At 40.2% G+C, this 19,457-nt stretch overlaps 1 protein-coding gene across 1 annotated transcript; it reads right to left on the bottom strand.

Moving 5' to 3' along the window:
• Nucleotides 1-3,831: 3,831 nt before the first annotated feature.
• LOC103825461 (cytochrome P450 4V2) lies at nucleotides 3,832-18,448 on the bottom strand. Its single transcript, XM_009100726.4, has 11 exons — nucleotides 18,106-18,448; nucleotides 15,737-15,849; nucleotides 15,074-15,159; nucleotides 13,379-13,569; nucleotides 12,909-12,978; nucleotides 11,779-11,905; nucleotides 9,831-10,022; nucleotides 9,330-9,432; nucleotides 8,858-8,992; nucleotides 8,508-8,687; nucleotides 3,832-6,864 (listed from the first exon to the last, which is right to left on the bottom strand). The coding sequence occupies exons 1-11, from the start codon at nucleotides 18,389-18,391 to the stop codon at nucleotides 6,689-6,691; spliced, it is 1,659 nt and encodes a 552-aa protein (XP_009098974.2). The 5' UTR covers nucleotides 18,392-18,448; the 3' UTR covers nucleotides 3,832-6,688.
• Nucleotides 18,449-19,457: the final 1,009 nt, after the last annotated feature.

The raw sequence follows: 19,457 nt of genomic DNA, 5'->3' as shown, positions 1-19,457 counted from the left end.
TCCATGTCAATCACCCTTACTGTGCTGTATGATTTGCCCCTGGGGCTTTTTCCCCTCCCATGTATGATCTTTATTGGTTCAGATGTGTTGTTCGTTCCTCCCCTGCCCTATTCTTATTGGTTACTTTGAGCCTCCCCCCCCTTCCACGCCCACTCCCTGTATCAGCTCCTCCCCCCCGAGCGTGTCTCCTTTGTCACTTGCCTCGGGAACCATTAAGGAATAAAGCCCCCTTGATAGCCACACAAGTGTCCTCTCTTTTTCCTTTGCCTTGGACTCCTCGTGGTCTCCTCCTCGCCTGTGCCACCCACGCCACAGACGGCACCACCACCTGGGGTCCTCTAAGGGAACCTGGGGGTGGCAAATCTTGTGGCTTCCTCCAGCCAAGCTTGGGGAGCTGCTAGCCGGGACTGCTTTGCTCCCATGGCTGCAGGGAAGAGCCGCAATATATCAGTATTTAATTAAAATAATTATTTTGCCCTTGAGTGTATGTGTGCATTTCAATTGGTGGCACAAATGGGTTAGAACTTTTGTCCAAGAACTTAGTTTCTTCACTTTTCACTTCTTGTCTGGGCTTTCCTATTCAGATATTGGGCAGTTATTCCAGTTTCTTACTGTTTAAATAAAAACACAAGCAAAAACCAAGAAAACAAACAAACAAAAAAAAACAAACAAGGAAACCAAACAAACAAAAAAAAAAATCTGCAATCATACACCTTTGGAAAAATAAGGTATACCATTGAAAAAAGCAGAAAACCAGAGCTGATTGACCATAAATTTATTTTACCAAAAACATGCACGTCATTCATGCAAAATGTAGTCATACCCACATTTATCAGAATTTTCTATTTAAGATTTCATTTTTATAATCCATTGTCTATATTTTAGAATTTTGTCTGATAAAGGGGAATCTTCTGCAGATGGCTATTTGTTTCAGAAACAAACTAGTGAGGAAAAAGAAAAAAGGAAGAAAAAAAATTTCCTTAAAGCAGTTCTCAAATTTCCTTAAAGTTCTCAAATTTAGGTATCAGTCTTTCTAAAATCAATCATTTTAATTACATCTGTAAGGGCATCAGTTGGATTTGATGGTGGAGCTCAGAAATAAGGCAGAAATGCCTTAGAGAATAATAATGAACATGGTCACTTTGGAAAATAAATGCATTTTCTTTCAGTGGGCCTGCTACTCACATGGCATGCTCCCATTTACACTGCTGTGCTGTTGCTCAAACCAACAAAGTTAGATTTCTGTACAGAGAAAAAATGTATTATGGACTCTAAACGATGAGTGAGTTTTTGTCTATTATAGGATATTTTTATTACAGGACAAATTATAAAATACTCTGAGACAAATTCTCAGCCTGCATAAGTTTCCTGAGCCTCTCTGATATCCAGAGATTATATGATTTAAACTAGGAGAAGAGTTAAAAATTTAAAGTGCATAGAATGCCAAAACCATCTAATACTCCTTAGGCTTATAAGGGCTCAACATATAAATTTACTGCTGATCTTAATTTCCTCATTGTATCAATTTAGCAGTCCATATTCTAATTATTAGCTAAATCAGGATGTTGGATTTAGGGTTCAGTAATTCAGATAGCAGAAATAAAAGAGCTCATCAAAACATATCTATAAATGGAAACATTTTTGATGATCAAAGGTCCAAATTTATTTGAATAATCTAAAATGCAATTAAGCGTTTACTTCTGTATGACTCTGCTTCATTTTGACTTGGTAGTTAAAAAACCAAAACGTGCTTCAGCCTAAGCCAGTTCGTTAAGATGACATCTGCCTGGCAGTGCACTTGATACTGCTTTCTGCTGATTTCCACTGTGATCCATGCACAAATCTCATTCTTGCAAATGCAGCAGGAATTACTGAACTGTTTCACCTCAGGAAATAAATTACTGGATTCTAGCCTGATATAGGTCTAATTCTGCCTGGCAGAACCAAATCTCACATTTCTTATGGCAGTCCTATTCAAAAAACAGCTTCAACATGGAACAGGATCTACTCTCTGTGATGAGACAACACCTTCTGATTGTGATGTGGAGCAAGAGAAGTTTCTCAGAGGAAATGAGGGAAGAAAGGCACCAGTATGGTAGGAACAACCCACATTCTCATTTTGATTTATGCACACCCTTTCCATTTGAATGAGGATACTATAATAATTTCATGAACGTGGATGCTCCAGTAAAAAAAAAAACCAACCAAAAAATATTCTGAAGAACTTCATGAATATCATTATGTATATGACAAAGGAGAGAGAGAGAAATAAAATATCAAATGCTGCTAAAACAAGCTCTAAATCTAAATCTCAATCTTCTTACAATCAACAATCTAGAGCCTTTTCATCTGAGTCTGGATGTCACTATCTGAGTAAAGAATCTACTGTCTCACTAGGGTAGAACCTTCTGTTTGATTGATACCACCTAATATGGCTGCAAAAAGATGGGTAGAAAAATTTACTGATTTGTGAATGGTGCAGCATTGTGTATTGTATCAAATTAAAACCGGTTTAGTAGTTCCATATGCTGAAATTACATGTCAACAATAGTTTTCCTCAAAATAGAGCCCAGAAAACACAGCAAATCAGATGTCAAATGAGAAATCAATGCAAACCAAATTCAGGATCATATTAAAGAAATAGAAGAGAGTTGCAAATATGAAACAACAAATAGCTACTGGGTTTGTTATTTCAGAGGTCCTCTTTGATTTTTTCTCATAATCGGATTTGCCATTTTTTTTAATAAATGGAGAATCACATTACTGCCCAAGGCCTTACTTTTTGCACCTAAGCACCTGATACTGGTTATTGTTAGATATTAAAGAAGACAGAATGTTTCAAAATACACTGAAGGGTCCCAGTATCTTGATCAAGGCCTGCAAACTGCCAAACAGCAGTTCTTAGGCAAGTTACTAGCCTGGAATGAGATCATTTGGGCATGCAACAAATGCTGAGTCTTTTGCTAACTGATAACTTTTGCCTTTCTTTGATCAAAATATTTTGCAATTTCAATGAACACTTAAGATCTCCACAAGTTATACTCCAGGCATCAAACAGAAAAGTCCATTTGTTGAACTAAAGATAGGGTTATACTCAGCAGAGTATAACTAAGAGACTTTCATTTTCAGAAGAATCTCGGATGTATGCAGTTTTTTGGTTTAGAAAGTGAGTTAGTTTAGTTTTTAATCTTTTAATCCATGCAGACCATGAAGGTCATCTTTTAAATATGACCTGAAAATTAACTGAGGTTAATACTGGAAGTTTTGTCAGGGCATGGCACAAATACTCTTTTAGGAAAAAAACTGGGGTAGGATTCTCCAAAGGCTCTGACTCTTTTAGCTGCTGGAAGAGGAGATGACAGGTGAGCTCAAATACAGTAAAATGATATTTTTGTAGCAGTGTACTAACATCTATACATGAGGCTTTTTTCTTTTACAGCATGAGGATTAAATTCAGGAAGGCAGGTGGATATCTAGTATGCACCACTATTTCACCCCCTGCATGCAGCTTTCAGAGGCGGGAAAGCAGTTTGTGTAAAGGTGGCTGGGAAATTCTAGTGCCTCAGGGCACCTGCAGGTGCTCTCAAGCAGAACCTCCCAACAGAGGGAGGTCACACCTTGTCTGTTGTCAGTGTTCCTCGTAACAGCTGCAAGCCACGATCCAGAAACACTCACACATTCCATTTCTGTTGTCCCAGTAGAAAGTCATGTCCTCTCTAACACCACACAAAAGGGATCTTTATAGGCAGTGTAATCTTTGGGTTAAGAGATCAGCTCCTACCTTAATACCACAGCAGATACCTAGAACTCTGGAAAAAGATCATAAACAGCTACTATGCACCATGCAGATTTTATTACACAATCTTTTATTGTCCCATTATTTTATCAGGAAACCTGGCAATGCTGTGCTGCATTCTGCAATCCTACAGGAAAACCACCTCACACACGCACAATAAAACTCCAAATCAAACAAAAAAACCCACATGAAACCAAAAAACAAACCCCCACATCCAGAGCATTGCTGCTGACCACTACCAAGAGCTACACACCACATGATTTAACCTAATAAAAACACACTAGACAATGCAAGGTATTTAACATCTACCCATTAGATACGAAGTTGGCTGTATGGTCAGTACTGTTTTCCTCAATATTTATTCCCTTAGCAGCATCAGATTGCTTCAGAACCAGTTTTCACAACAGAAGATAAGAGATCACTGCTATTTCATAACAGCTCAGAACACAAAGATTATAGGATTACATCAGTGCTCATCTTGGCAAAGCCACTTTTTGCATCACTAAACAGGGATTTTTCACATTGGCATCCTCGTGCCAGTGTTTGAGCCCATGCACTTTTCATAATGAGTTTCTTTTTATAGTTTTTTTCCAGTTTTTGTCTCAATTATTTTCTCATCCCTTTTGGAGAGTATAAAGAAATTATAGGAGATATACACACATTATGTGAGAAGAGCATGGTACAAAAGCAAAGTGCAAGAAAAAATATTGGTCAGTGCAGATAGAAGTCATAAGAATCATCTTATGGAAAAAAATGTTATAATTTGGTCTATCTTACAAATATTTTCCACAAAACAGATCTGACAGAAGAAAAGGAAGTAATATTAGTTTTCATTCATCTTGAAATTCCTTAACTTAAGTACATAGCTTAAGACATGAAGTACCTCTCCAGGTTTCAGCTACATGCCAAATGTCCTGAGAAAACATATTCTGGATGCTAATCTTATTTACCTTGAAAATTCACACTGCCAATTATGTAAAACCATGAAATAATTCCTGAATTTAGAGTCTCTTTGGAAAACATGTGTCATGTGTATTATATACATTAACATATGGAGGTGGTCTCAAAAGTTCTCATTATAAAGAAGACAATGTTTAGATTCAGCCCTGGTAACTGAAATTCTTGGTATTATACAGCAATGAGACCTATATTTGAAAAAGAAGGCTGAAGAAGGCAAGTGTTACTATTGCTAAAGGCTCTTTTGTCTTAATGGTAAAAAAAAGATAGTGATTATAGACTATTTGTCAAGATTTGTGATTTCATTTTTTTTAAACTAATTGTTACACACTTTCTTTTTAGAAGATCCTCAGAAAATGATAAAAACTAGGCTTATCAGAATACAAAGAATTTGGCAGGTTCAAGGAAACCTCTAATTTATTTGGAACAAATATAAATTATTTTGTCATTATTATTATATTCTGCAAAGTACAGCAGTATCCCAGGTATTAAGTGACTAAGTGTTAAAAGGAAACACAAAAACAGACAAGAGAAAAAAATCTGTAAATATCAGCAAATTGAGTAAGAACAGATTACTCCTTTCCTACTTTTTAACATTTTTATCATTTCTGGACCAGTCCATATTAGTCCTATCAGCTCTGACCTCCAGCTTCTCATCCAGTCCCCCTCTGCAGGCTGCCCACAGCCCAAGAACAACCTAAAGGCAACCACACACCAAAAGCCCTCGGTGCCAAGTGGCAAGAACAACTAAAGGCAGAAGTGTGGTTATGGGTGGGCGCCCCTCCTCGTACGGCACCAGGCATGGTGCTGGAGCAACACACACCGGTCAAAAGAAGCCCCAAAGCACAGGGCACAACTGAAGCCAGACCAGCTAGAGGACATCAGCTTGGTTTAGCACCAGCTTTTTCTTCAGAGCTTGCAAAAATCATGGAGAGTGTGCTCTCCAGCTGTATGGCCTCTAGCAGACTTTGACCTGTCATGAAGGTACAATCAGAAACTTTGACAGGCACTTCATTCCATCTCTGTAATTCCTCTTCAACACCTATTAGCTAAAAACTCTGTATGTTGCCTTCAGGGCACTAGAAGGCAAGAGCACACTGGCTCATTATTTCAGCTTTGACCAGCACAGTAAAATATAGATGATTGATCACCCTACAGGAACTGATGCTAAGAAACAATTATTCATCAGCAATTTACCTGCACACAGGCATGCAATTTCAACAGGTAAAATTTCAGTCCACACTGAGGCATAGTAAGAGTTTATCTCAAAGTTTGTAATAATACATTGCTTTTGTCATTATGAAATCCTGTGTGTAATTTGCATACAGTCTAGTTCCTGCTATGGTTATACACATTAATGCTTTTGGTACAGTTTGCTAAAAAATAATTCAGAGATTAATCCTTACAAACTACTTTAAACGCTTACCAAGAAGGAATGAAATTATCAGAGATATTTGCATGGTCTTTACAGAGGTAGTCATCACCAAAACAAAAAAACAAAAAAAAAATTGTGCCAAGAAGAAGGATTATCACTTGTATTTTTCAGAAACAAAGAATCCTGAAAACCTTACAAACACTTGAGACTTCCAGTTACTTGGAAAATACTATGGCATGTAAGCTGATCACTTCATCACAGGCATTGCTGTTGTTATTACCATTGCTTAGTTTTTTTGGCACTGTGGCAATATAATAGTTTAATCTGAGCCAATAAGGCACTAAAATTTAAGGATTAAAGACTTGCATTTCAAAGATTAACGTGAAGTTCACAAGCACTATAAAAGTAGAGCAACTAGGGCTATTACTACATCTTTTCAAATAAAACAATAGCAACTAGTTTTAACAAATTGCTGGACTGACATCAAAATATTTAATTTTAAAATATGTCTCAGCCTAAATAGATTGAAAACTTTGGGAAGTAAACTCTTGAAATTCCTTTCATTTTGATCCAGCATTTGGTCTCCTCTTCAGTTTAATCCAGATGCCTTTATTTGGACGAAGAATCAAGTTTCCACATAAACCAAGCTCTTCTGGCTTTTGACATGATTCCACCCAAAAGCGCCGCAGGATGAGGGCTAGAAGAGTTTTCTCCTCCATTTGTGCAAAGCGCTGACCTATGAGTTACAGGGCAGGAAAAAAAATAGTTATTGTCAGGTTGTATCAACACCTGCTGCACTTGCATGCCCATAGGACTTAGGAACAGAACCAGCTTTAGGCCAAAATCAAGGTCTTCGGATACAAATAACACTGGCAATTTTCTCTGCATGAATACTCTGGCCTTCTTGGCATAATCCACAGTATGTCCTCCTTCCCATAGTACACAGAACTCAAACAGCAACGTGGAAACAGTCAATCCTTTCTATGGAACTACTACAAAACACAGCCTTGTCACATCTCTTGAAAGGACTAGGCAGAAGGGATGGGTAGCGGACCAGAGCAGAAGATGCAGCACAGGGACTGTGGTGAGAGAAAAATCTCATGGTTCCATATATGTGGAGAGGAGCAAAGGAGATGCAACTGCAATGGAATGACAGACAGACTTTCCCTCAGTGATCATAAAGCCTCATACACACTGATGATTTGGCAGCACAGAGGGCAAAGTTCAAATTACAATTCAGAGATAAGTGAAGGCGGAAACATGAGAACAGAGAAACGTCACAGAAACCAAACCAAACCACAAGGCAATTCACAAATATTAAAAAATAGAAATGGGACACAAAATGCGAGGCTGAGAACTTTTCATGTTCTCCCCTCTGTATTATACACACAGATTTTATATGCAGAGAAGTCCATACATACATACACACAATGCACTTTTGCAATTATACTAATGAACCACCTCTCCTGCACATGTTCCTGCACACTCAGGAACTACCTAGACGTTATAATAAATTAGATTTCTCTTTGGAACAAGGAAAGAACTAGTTTACTGCTCTCACGGAAAAGGGCACCGACTACCAATGAGACAAATCAAAACAAACCAATCGCATCCTCCAAAAACAGAAACCTAACCAAACAAACAAAACCAAAAAAACAAAAGAAGTAATATTTCTCATTATCAAAATGACATGACAACTTTTGGATGTTGCCCATCTGCCCTTAAAATCAGCGCAGGGAACAGTCTTTTCGCATGTTCTACAATATAAACAACACTGCCTCTACTTGAAGCACAGAAAAATGCCAAGAGTCTCAGTGGCACCTGAAAGTGCTAACGAGTTCTGGGATGACAAAAGAAAACACCAAACCAATTACAGTGTCAGAACTAGGGAAAGAATACATCAGTTGCAGATTGCATGCTTTGGACATCCAGCTCAGAAACTGAGAGAGAAAAATAAACTCTTTCCAGAGCAGAACAGGTGCAGGACATGTGTCTTCTCTCATTCTGTGTTGCTGACACTGAGAATCAGAAATTAGGAAGCAATCATGTCCTAAGACAGGAGCCAAATAACATGTTGCCAGGCTGCACAGCAGTGAGGAAGAAACATCAACATCATAGGCACTCATCCCTAGAAAGAAAGGAAATCCCTTGGGAAAAAACAAATGGGGCAGCTCAACAGCATTAATATGAGTCTATGAATTAAACTCTTCTGAGAGAATTCGAGTCTACCTAATGGAAGTGTGTGGCTTGCAGGACACACAATGCCCACATTCAGATGTGGGGAATGAGGAAGAACACTATACAAGCAGTACTCGTTGCTGTCTCAGATACCACATTCAAAAGCAGAGCCTTACAAGGGCTTCCTCTCCAGATACATACCAATGCAGTTCCTGGGACCAGCTGAGAAGGGCACATAAGAATATGGGTGCCTTTCCTTAGAATTTTCAGGGAAGAATCGCTCAGGCCTAAACTCCTCCGGGTCAGGGAAGGCCTCAGGGTCTCTATGCAGGGCATAAGTTAAAATGACGACATTTGCACCTCTTGGTATCTGATATCCCCCTAAAGAGAAAAGAGAAAGGGAGAAGAAGAGTCAAAACAACAACAAACAAGTGATTTCCTGTACACAACAGAATAGGAAAAATTAAACAATGCTGCCCTTCTCTTGGGAAACATCTCCACTGCAGAAATGCTAACACAAGAGAAAGTGGCAAACACAGAACACCACTTACTAATGCAGCAATCCTCTCTCAAGGTACGGGCAAATATGGGAACTGAAGGGTAGAGACGAAGAGCTTCTTTCACAACACATTCAAGGTATCGAAGATTCTTCAAATCCTCCGTTGTAACAGGACGTTCAGTATTGACTGTCCAAAAACAAATAGAGGGATGACCAAGACCAAAACTCCCATCTTTGGCTAAACAAGCTCATCCTGGATCCCCCCAGAAACTTTCATCATGCACCAAGACTACATACAAGAAAATGTTACAAATATATTAAACAGGCATATCTTGCCCCAAAGACATAAGTTTGGTTGTACACCCCAACAGACCTTCCCACACCCATCCCAAGCACTTCTAACTCCTGAAAGCTCCAGAAGGGCCACAAGGCATACTCTTAAATCCCCTTCTACTTCTAGGCTTTTAACACATTTCCACTCACAAATGCAGCAAAACCCCAATGAAGGGGAAATGGAGACTTACCAAACACCTCGTCCAATTCCCCGTGAACCTTCTTCTGAATTTCTGGATTATGTCCGAGCAAGTACAAGACCCAGTTAATAGCAGCTGCTGTTGTATCATGGCCCTACAGGTCCAGATTTACAAAGACATTCATTTCAACTCTATTGCCATGTACCAGTGGGCTTTGTAAATACTTAGGTGAGCAGTTAGTATGAAAAGTGAGACTTATTAGTCCCATCACCATGATAAAAACAAGAATCAAGAGTGAATTATTCAGCTCACTTACTATCAAGATAAAAGGTGATCCATGATTGTTCTGACAAAAGGGGAAAGTATGAAATAACCCAAGCAAAATCCCTCTCTTCTGATTCTCAGGAGCTGCATGAACTATCAGTATCTACAAAATTAATTCTGAATCTTGGGTTTGGAAGGAAAAAACCAAACAAAAAACCCCAGCAAATGAAACCTTCCAAAACAACAACAACAACAAAAGAACAATAAACCAATGAGTTCCTTGGTTACCTCAAACATGAAAGTATCTACTTCCTCACGAATGTCCCTGTAGCTCAATTTTTTCCCTTCATCATCTGTTGCGTTCAGCAGCATGTCCAGGAATGCTTTTCGCTTTTTGGAACCACTTTCTTCAGAGTTACCATCATTATCATGTTTCTTTTGCTGAGTGTTTTTAAGTTCTTCAGCTTTTTCTGCAATTACCTGGGATTAGAACCATTACATCAGATGTGATGTATTCAGCACAAGCCTGCCTCATACAGTTTTGTCCTAACTTACCAAAATAACATCCATCTGTAGCAGTCTACATGAGCTAGTTAGCACAGCTGTCAGCATTAGGTCATGAAATTTAACTGACTTTTTATTAGTAGTGAATTATGACCAGCCTTTCTTGCCCCAAGCAATAGAATAAACCTTGAACAGCCTTTGTGCAATCAAGAAAATTGATAGCCAAACTTCATAAACAACTTGGGGGCCATCAAGAAGTGTAAACATATCCAGAGTATCTGGAACATACCAATAATGAATGCCAACAATGGTAACAACATATCAAAAAAATCATCACAATGTGATCATATTAATCACCAATAGCATCTTCTCTATCCCATCTGAGAAGTAAGGAAAGATCTCACTTCCAACCTCCAAAAAACTCAGGAAACTGAAGAGAAGCCAGGGCATCCCAGAGCCATGTGTCAAAGCTACACACAGTATTGCTGAACCCACTATATTAAAGCTTCCCAAATTTTCTCCAGTATGAGAGCAATGGCTGAATTTCCCTTTTTTAAGTCAAAGTAAGTAACAGACATAAATTTCTTTTTGTTGCCATTGTTGTTGCAAAGTCAAAACAGAACCCTTCAATAAACTGGCATTGCTCTTAAAAACAACAAAATGGTTTAAAAGGGTGTAGAGTATGCATTTCTGTTTGGAAGAATCACTGAATGGAAGAAAAAGAATACTGTTCCACGCACACACATTGTTTTCCTCACTGAACACGCATGTGTGTTACATATTCACTCATCCTTCACCTCAGTGCTTGCTGTCAGCACCTACACAGGTGCAATTATTATTTATGGTCCTTTGTCATCTATGCTTAGGTTGCACAAATTCTTCAGTGCACCAGCCCAGCATGGGAAGAGTGCAAGTGTTAAGAGCCTCTCCCATGACTCACTGCTGAAATTTCCGATAAAAGGAAGAAAGAAAAAACAACTCAGAGGCAATGAGGCTCATTATATGTAGCCAAAGATCAAAGATTATTTCCTTTGTCAAAGACATTGATACAATGACATCGTGGGAACATCCATAGGGAAAGGAGCGTCTCTGAAAACATTCTAATAGTAGAATTGGGATGGCAAACTTTGGCAAGAATAACATAGGAATTATTTGATGAGAGAAAGGGCTGTTACTTCCACAGTCTAGCAAGGTGAGAGGACATTTTATATTATGCCAAGTGAGTAATGCATGCCTAATTATTTCTGTATAAGAGTGCCTTACTGCTGATGTGGGGACCTGCATGTGTTTACTCCTCTCAGCAGTTCTGTTCTGAATCGGGGAAAATGAATACAGGCATCAGTTTCTGAGGGCTGAACCCAGTGGAACTATCATGCAGATCCCTATGTTTACTGCTCCAAACTTGGCAGCGAGCCGTTGGATGTCATCCAGGTGTGGAGCTTTTCAGGCAGAACAAGAGTTCAATTAATTTCTGTTGTTTGTTTCAGTTGTCAAGGACCTGCAAGTTCTGGCACTCCCTTGGAGTAGTCTACTTTCTTATTTAAATTCATCAGAGATCCTAAAAGGGAAGTTAGCTCTTGTCTTCTTTTCAGGGAATTCCTCAACATTACAACAGAGTAACAGCATATCAAGGAGGCTGAACCTTATCCCCGTTTGGAAGATCTGAGTGCAAAACTTTAATCCAACAATGAAAATTATCATTATAAATAATATTTTTTAAAAGACTCTATACCGTATTTGTAAAATTGTGAAGGATGTTGAGCTTCCTCTTGTGCTCTCTTCCTTGTTTGAACAATACATACAAAAAGTCAGGCCAAAGCCAAGGGCCCATCTGTCGCCGTTGGATTAGATCACTCATCCTAGGGGCAAAACAATTATATCATGTAACATTACTTGACAAAAACACCAAATTATAGCCATTTCAAGAACAAGCAAACAAAAAAACCCCACCAACTTCTATGTACCCTAATGAAGTAGAACTTCACATATTGTGTAGGTTTAAACCCATTATTTGAAAGGAAGGCCATTCTCATTTGTGTCTTTATTTTATATCATCTCAAAATTTCTGTTATTTATCCCAGCATCACCATGTTTTATTTCTTTAAGTACGGATCTCTGAGAAGGACAGCATGTTCTCATTTATTCTTGAATCCTCTTGAAACAGTCCTATTAAGTCATCCAATCCCATTACATCCCAGTTCAGCAAAGCATTGACAGTGTTGTAAAGACTACTCATGACAGGCTCCCAAAATACCTGTTCCAAGAACTCAAACAGTTTCTGAGATCATTGCATTCCTACTTGAACACCCAGACCGCACATTAAAGGACTTAAAATGTATTTAAAATGAAAAATATGAGACTTCAAGTGTGCTCCAACACAAGTGGAGTACATTTGGAAGGGCTGATTGTCATTGCTATTCAGCTCTTGCACATGCTTTAGCTGCAGAGTAATTATTACCGACTTCAAGCCCACCTGTGCTACAATTTGGAAAAGGCCAAGGAACCGATCATAATCAAACCCTTCAGATCTACTTCTGTTTTTTATCACACCTGTCTCAACAAGCTCCATCAAAAGTTAGGAGTGAGATCATAGAATCACAGATTCATTTAGGTTGGAAAAGACCTTTTCAATCATTGAGTCCAACTGTTAACCTAGTGTTAACCCAGTCCATTGCTACACCATGACCCTAAATGCCACGGGAACATTTCTTATCAAATACCTCCAGGGTATTTAGTGACTCAGGGTTAGTCTGTTCCAATGCTTTACACCCCTCCCTCTCTGACTCCCTGGCCTTCCTTCCTGACACCAGCAGCACTAATTCCAGCTCAACTGAAAAATAACTGAGAAAAATGTGTGTTTACCTGTAGACAGCAGAAACATAGTCAGAATCCTTATTATTCTGGGCACCCAAATTCCTGCCCATTGCTGTTTCTAGGAGGAAAACATCAACATTTCACAAGTACAAAGTGAAATGCAGCATACACAGTGAATTACTACTACTCCCAGTTTCTGACTATCATCACCATCCCTTTGACAAGTGAATGCACATATCCCTTTGCAGGGAATGAGCTTTCTTTGTATTTCCATGCGCAGGAATCCTGCTCCTCAAGAAAACCTCACTTCAGACTGCTACCTCTGTCCTGCCAGTCCCAAAACTCAGCTGCTCAGATGCAAGTAGTAAACCCTGGGAAAAAGGCTGAAAATGATGGAAATGTACTTGGAAAATATGCAGGGACATTGCTCTTCAATTATCTTACACAAACTGGCACAACTAAACTCATGATCTTCTGCATCATTCACAATTCTACCACAATAACTGAACAAGACTTACCACAAATAATATCAAGGGCACACAGAGTGATGTCCATAAAGACATCAAATGGCTCCTTGTCAACATGCTTCTCAAGTTTCTTCACCAAAATATTTCCTTGTTCATTCATGACCTCTAGAAAGTCACTCAAGATTGAAAAGTGGAATGTGGGAGTTATCATCTTCCTCCGTGACCGCCACTTGTCTCCAGTGCTATAAAATTAATGGGGAGAAGGAAGGATAAAAAAGTCCAAGCCAAAGTCAATATCCTCACCATCACAGGAAGTACCCAGTGAATACTGCAGCCTGGAAGAGATGGACACACTGTAGATGTCTCTTCAAGTTGTTCATAGCACCCCACAGAAGGAGCAAATGGAAATATTTCTTGCTTCAGGTCTCTTGGAAGCAGAAGCCACCATTTTTCCACATGATCTCAACTAATGGAGATGCCAAAAAGCCTCCAGACAGTACATCCCTGTTAGTCAGTACACCGGCCCAGAGGGACCAAGCAGAAGCCAGCCGGAGGCCAAAACAACTATTCAGCATCAAGGCCTCAACCAGCCCATCACCTCTCTGAATCAGTGGTTGTGCTTGCCCCCGTCCACTGATCATGAGATGAGGTCTGCAGAGAACAAGGGCCTAGAGACATCATGAAAATTACTGCCTCAAAGCATGGCTACAATCTACTTCCTTGGAGACAGGCAATCACTTCCCACATGCCAGCGACAAGCATGGAGCCACAGTGTCACCAGCTTCCTGGGGGTCCTTGTTCACTTTTTCTAAATAACATTCCCCAGCTGGCACTTCTGCTTACAGGGTAAAACTATCACACCACTGTCCCTGTTAACTTGCTATTAGGGCATTCCACAGGCCAGCATATCGGCTTGCTGTCTGCCACTGCTGCCCCTAATCAGCAGAGACTGGAACATTCTCCTCCATAACATTTTGTACACAAGCACAAAGAAGTCAAAATACCTTTGTACATCTATGGAAGACAAAACAACCAGTAAGGAAGAACAGTGAGGATACACCATGCCTGATGCTCATGGACTTCACCTTTGCACACTGCAACTGATTAATTACTGCCTTCTTAAAGGTCACGAACAAAACTCAAGATAAAACACACATTTCGTCCTCTCACATGAACTCATACTTCCCACACTACATGATCACAGCTGGCTTTTACAATACCATGGTCGCATCATAAAGGATGAGGAGTCCACCTCTAAGGGCTCCAAACAAGCAATGAAGTTAACCACTAACAGTGGGACCTTGACCTTTTTTCAAAAACCCAGAAGAGGCTCAAAGGTACCAAAGACACTCTACACTTACCTTGCTCTGACTCTTGAATATCTGCATCATCCACACTAATCCTTCCTTTGCCCTTCCAAGACTGGAGGACACCAAATTCTTATACCACTGCTCTTCCCTTTCTCCGCTCCTGAGTCATACTCCTACCCAGGCTCATTTCTCATAATTCTCTACTTCATGAATGAAATGAAGGAAAGGGTGCACACAGATACTCTCTGATCCTACCCCAAAGCATCACCAACCTCAGGCCTACTGGTCTCCAAAATGACCAGCTGAGATAAGCAATGCACACAATCTCTTTGTTCAGAAATACATACAGCATTCCTACCACCAAGACTTCTTCTTATCATATACTCTGCAAATTTAATAAAGGCAGCACGGCGCCTCATTTCATTATACATTATACCTTGTCAGAAGTCCAGTGCCCAGCCATGGATGCAGGAATTTGTACACATATGATTTTTCTATATGTTTTGAATTGTTCAGAATAACCTGTTAGAAAAATGAACAGTGAGGAAAAAATATTACTTGTTAGATGGAGAGAGATTTCTTCACTATTTCTTCAATAAACACTCCAACAGGGAAACAACACTGTCTTACTAAATGAAGGACAATCACTGTTGGCAGCAAAACTTATGACTACGTTTTATGGCATCAAAACAGACCCACTAAGTTTTAATGCAGAAGTCTATCAAAGAGACCCAAGCATTGCAACCTGAATTTCATAATGTTGCATCCTTATTTCAGTGGTCCCATATTCCCTGCTATCTGCTTGTTTGTTCTGATCATGGCAGCAGAAGCTTTCACACATGTGAAAACCAAGCTAAAGGAGATGCTTCTTTGATGCTTTCATTTACAGGTCATCTTCAGCATTTTCCCCAAAGCCCTCTGACTGGGAATTTTTATATTCCTTTACTTTATGCATTTTTTTACCATTAACTCCGAGGACTATCCCAAAGCAAATCAGTCCAAGCCCCTTTTAGCAAAACTTACATTGAGGTAATAGAAAGTAACATGTTGGGCACTGCTCTGTATCCCAGTAGAATAGACAGGAGACCAGCACACTCACCTCCACACTGTCAGGGTGATACAAAAACAGGAAAGGCACTGGTCCTATCCAAAATTTGAACAATGGCTTACTTCTGAACTCTTCAGTATAAAACTGTAGCTGTTTAAAAAAATCTGGAACAGAAAATCAGAGTAGAGCTTCAACAAGGGGGATTTACAAAATAAGCAAGGCTTCTATAATGAACTCTTGCACCACGAGCCCTGAAATTGTGATTTTAACCTGCTGCTGGGACCTAGCAACCTGTGGATTTTACAATTCAGGGGTCCTAATCTCTTCAGGCACAGACTCACAGCACCATTTATGCCACAGATCGACTTGAGGGATACCACTGCTGTCCAGCTGCCAGTTGGACTTCACACCAGTGAGCTCAGAAAACCAGCAAATACCCCTCCCACATTATTTTGCAGTTATCCAGTTCATATCTTGTCAATCCAGCTATACAGAAAGCATGGGAGGTAGCTGAATCTGTTGGCAGGGCAAGAAGAGTAGATGGTGTTTGATTTAATTCAAAAAGGTCTTTGATACTATCTCATCACAAAGGGCAATTAGGTTCATTCCACAATATTAGAGTGGAGGCCATTCTCAGGATGTTTCAGGATTAAATACTTACTTGCCCTTTCAGAAACAGGCTTAAACAAATGATACCTTTACAAACCTCTGCAGAATTGAAAATTCAAAGGTCCCCAAAGCAAAGAAAAAAAGAAAAATAAAAAGTGATTTCCTACTAGATGTCCAAATACAGCTTTCCCAAGACTTACAAAAAGTTCTAATGACACCTCATTCAATATGACACCTTATTCAATATGATTCAGTGTCAGATTATTTCACTATTTTAAAAATATTTTTCCTAACATTGCTGTGATTAAAATAGCACATTTTCCAGCAACTGTCTAGCAATACCAATAAAAAAAGTCCTCATCATATGAAAAGTTATTTTCATTCCTGTTATAGAACGTTAACCTCTTTAAAAGTGGGGTTTTTTTGTTATATTTTTAATGAAAAATATTATAAACCACAAACTTCACACATTTTTACATAAATAAACAAGAATAAAGAAGGCTGGACATGGGGGCTATGTGATTCCTTAATTAAAACATGGGAGCTATGTGATTCCTGCTAACAAATGAGATTAGGGACTACACAAAACATCAGAGTTCACATCAGATTGCTTTCTGGAGATAGAAGCAATGTTCCAGTTTGGTTTGGATTTTTAAAAAAGAAAGAAAAAAAACCCAAATTATTAATCTCTCAGTCCAGCTCATATAAACATCCTATCATCCTCCTAGTGCTTCCCCAAAGTCAACTTTGTGGAAATCTGCCTGCCCTCACATCCACCACAGATGTCTCATATTTGTCCTTAGATATGGGATTGGATCCAGAAGAAAGAGATGACAGTGTGCCTTGTGAACAGAGGCACCGTGTCTCAGCATGGGTCAGCACTGGGCAATTTGTGTTCCAGTGCTGTACTCTCACTTGACTTCACCAGGCTCCCACGACCCATTAGTCTCTCTTCTGACAGCGTCCACAGCAGCACAGCCAGCAACACGTGCACAGAGCAGAACTGGCATACACAGGCATCACAAACACACACAGAGGAGTGTGGGCCACTGGCAGCAGACTCAGCAACACTATCATACCACAAACTCCTTAAGAAATATCTTCCTGTTAAAATATGAGTACCAAATGGAAAGGGAACACCTAGCACATTAGTGCTCTCTCATGCACCTGTCAAAAAGAAGGTCACATGAATCAGTTCAAGAACAAAAGGACTTGCTTTTGAGTGATGCACTATAAATGCTCAGCAAGTTCTTTCACAGTCAATACATAAATCTGAGTCACAGATGATGCTGGAAGTGAGCCCAGGTAAAAACAACTTGGCATGCTAAAGTCCCTTGTGCATGCTTGCTTGGGGGAAGGTAATTGTTTCAAGCGTTGTTTGGATAACAGCAAAAAAGTCATGAGGACATAGTGTTTAACTTTGTGAAGCAGCATTTCCTGCAAGAGCCCAAAGAACCCCTCCCTTTCACTAAAACACATTCCACAGCATTCATGCTCTGCCCTACCAACAACTTAACTGTCTGAGCCACCCAGCAGCAGCTGCTGTGAGATTTAACCTCCAGTTAGTCTTTGAGACCAATAACAATGCCACATTTACACAGTTCCTCTCCTTTTCCTTTTCACTGCCCACTCCTCACACTGTTCTCCTCTGCAGATTGCTGAGAAAGACCTAAAGGCAACAGCACATCCTCTGATACCCCTCTCCTCTTCCACAGCTCAGCCACACAAGCACCTCCCAGCACTGGCTCCTCCAGCAAACCCCAGGCAGTGCAGGGACCTCACAGCTGGGCTATAGTGTGAGCTGGCATTACCTTCTCCTTTCCGCTCGAAGAGCAGGGCATTTCCCACCACAGGATAGCAGGGGCTGACACCCGGGATCGGCTTCATTATCCACCATTGCCTCCAGTGTTCCATCAGGGAGGGCAGGGACCACACAGTCACTATTGTCACAACCAGAGCAATGATCCCAGCTCCCCATGGCAGCAGCTGGGGTCTCCCTGAGAGTCCTTCCACGACCTCCATCATCACCTCTCGGCCTCCTGCTCTGAGCCTTGATCCCTGCTGCGAAACTGGTGCTGCCTGTACCCGGCACTGCATAAAAGTTGGCCAGAAAAGCAGGAGGCGGAGTCACCACACAGGCCACTGGTGTAGCTTCTTGCCAGGAAAATAAACAGAGTTGAAAAACACTCTTATGGAGAGGCTGCATTCTATCATTTCCTGGTGGCAGGCAAGCCAGAGAGAATAGTCACTGCCCTCACTTGGTTCAAGTTAAGTGAGGAGTGAGAACCTTCTTTGTAGGCCCATGCAATACCTCACAAGGAAAAAAAAACAAAGCACCATCAAGAAAATAAACATCTTTTTGCTGATTTGGGATAGATGAGTTTTCTCAATATCCTCTTTCTCAATCTGTTCTCAGGTGCACTCCACACCATTTTGCCATAGAGAATTGCTCCAGTGCTGTGCAACACGATAACTGAAGGGCCAGATGGAGAATATGCTTTTTCAGCTGGTTTGATGGCTTCAAGGGGTTACAAAAACCAAAGGCCATATAGACCTCTGATCAACAGCAGCACTGCAAAGCACACTGATGCTTCTCAGCTCAAATGGCCTTTACTGATCTCATTGTTGAATGCTGAGGCACAGGCTAAAGGGTGCCTGTAAAACAACTGGCAGCTCCAGCACCTGTGCCCCAGCTTGCAAAGTGCCTGGGTACTCACAGTACCAAACCCACCATATACACTGCTGCCCCTCCTGACTCAGGAGGATCCAGGGTCTCTTCTCACTGCTGCAGGGCTACTGAGTATCCGTTTTTTTAAAGTGGGTGCTCAGAAATTTTTTGGGCAAGCAGAATTTTGGTAGAGGCAACATGGTTCACAGTCAATTCACAAAATTTCACCTCCCAAACAAAGCACAAATGGTATGTGCTTATGCCCATAGTCACATTTATCCTCTTTGCTTTGTACCAAAAATGACTGCAAAAGCATTTTTAGCAAATTAAAAAATAGCATAAACAAAACAACTAAGATAAAAAAACACAAACAGAAAGCTCAAAACATCAGAAGTTTCTGTGACCCTTGGCATCAGAGGGGAGTAAATTTTGGCACTTTGTTCTTGCAATCTCCCAGCAGAGACTTTATCATAAATGCCGACTGTTATATCTTTC

This window comes from Serinus canaria, chromosome 4 (genome assembly GCF_022539315.1).
Source record: "Serinus canaria isolate serCan28SL12 chromosome 4, serCan2020, whole genome shotgun sequence".
NCBI classification, from domain to species: domain Eukaryota; kingdom Metazoa; phylum Chordata; class Aves; order Passeriformes; family Fringillidae; genus Serinus; species Serinus canaria.
This window is presented reverse-complemented; position numbering and strand designations above follow the sequence as displayed.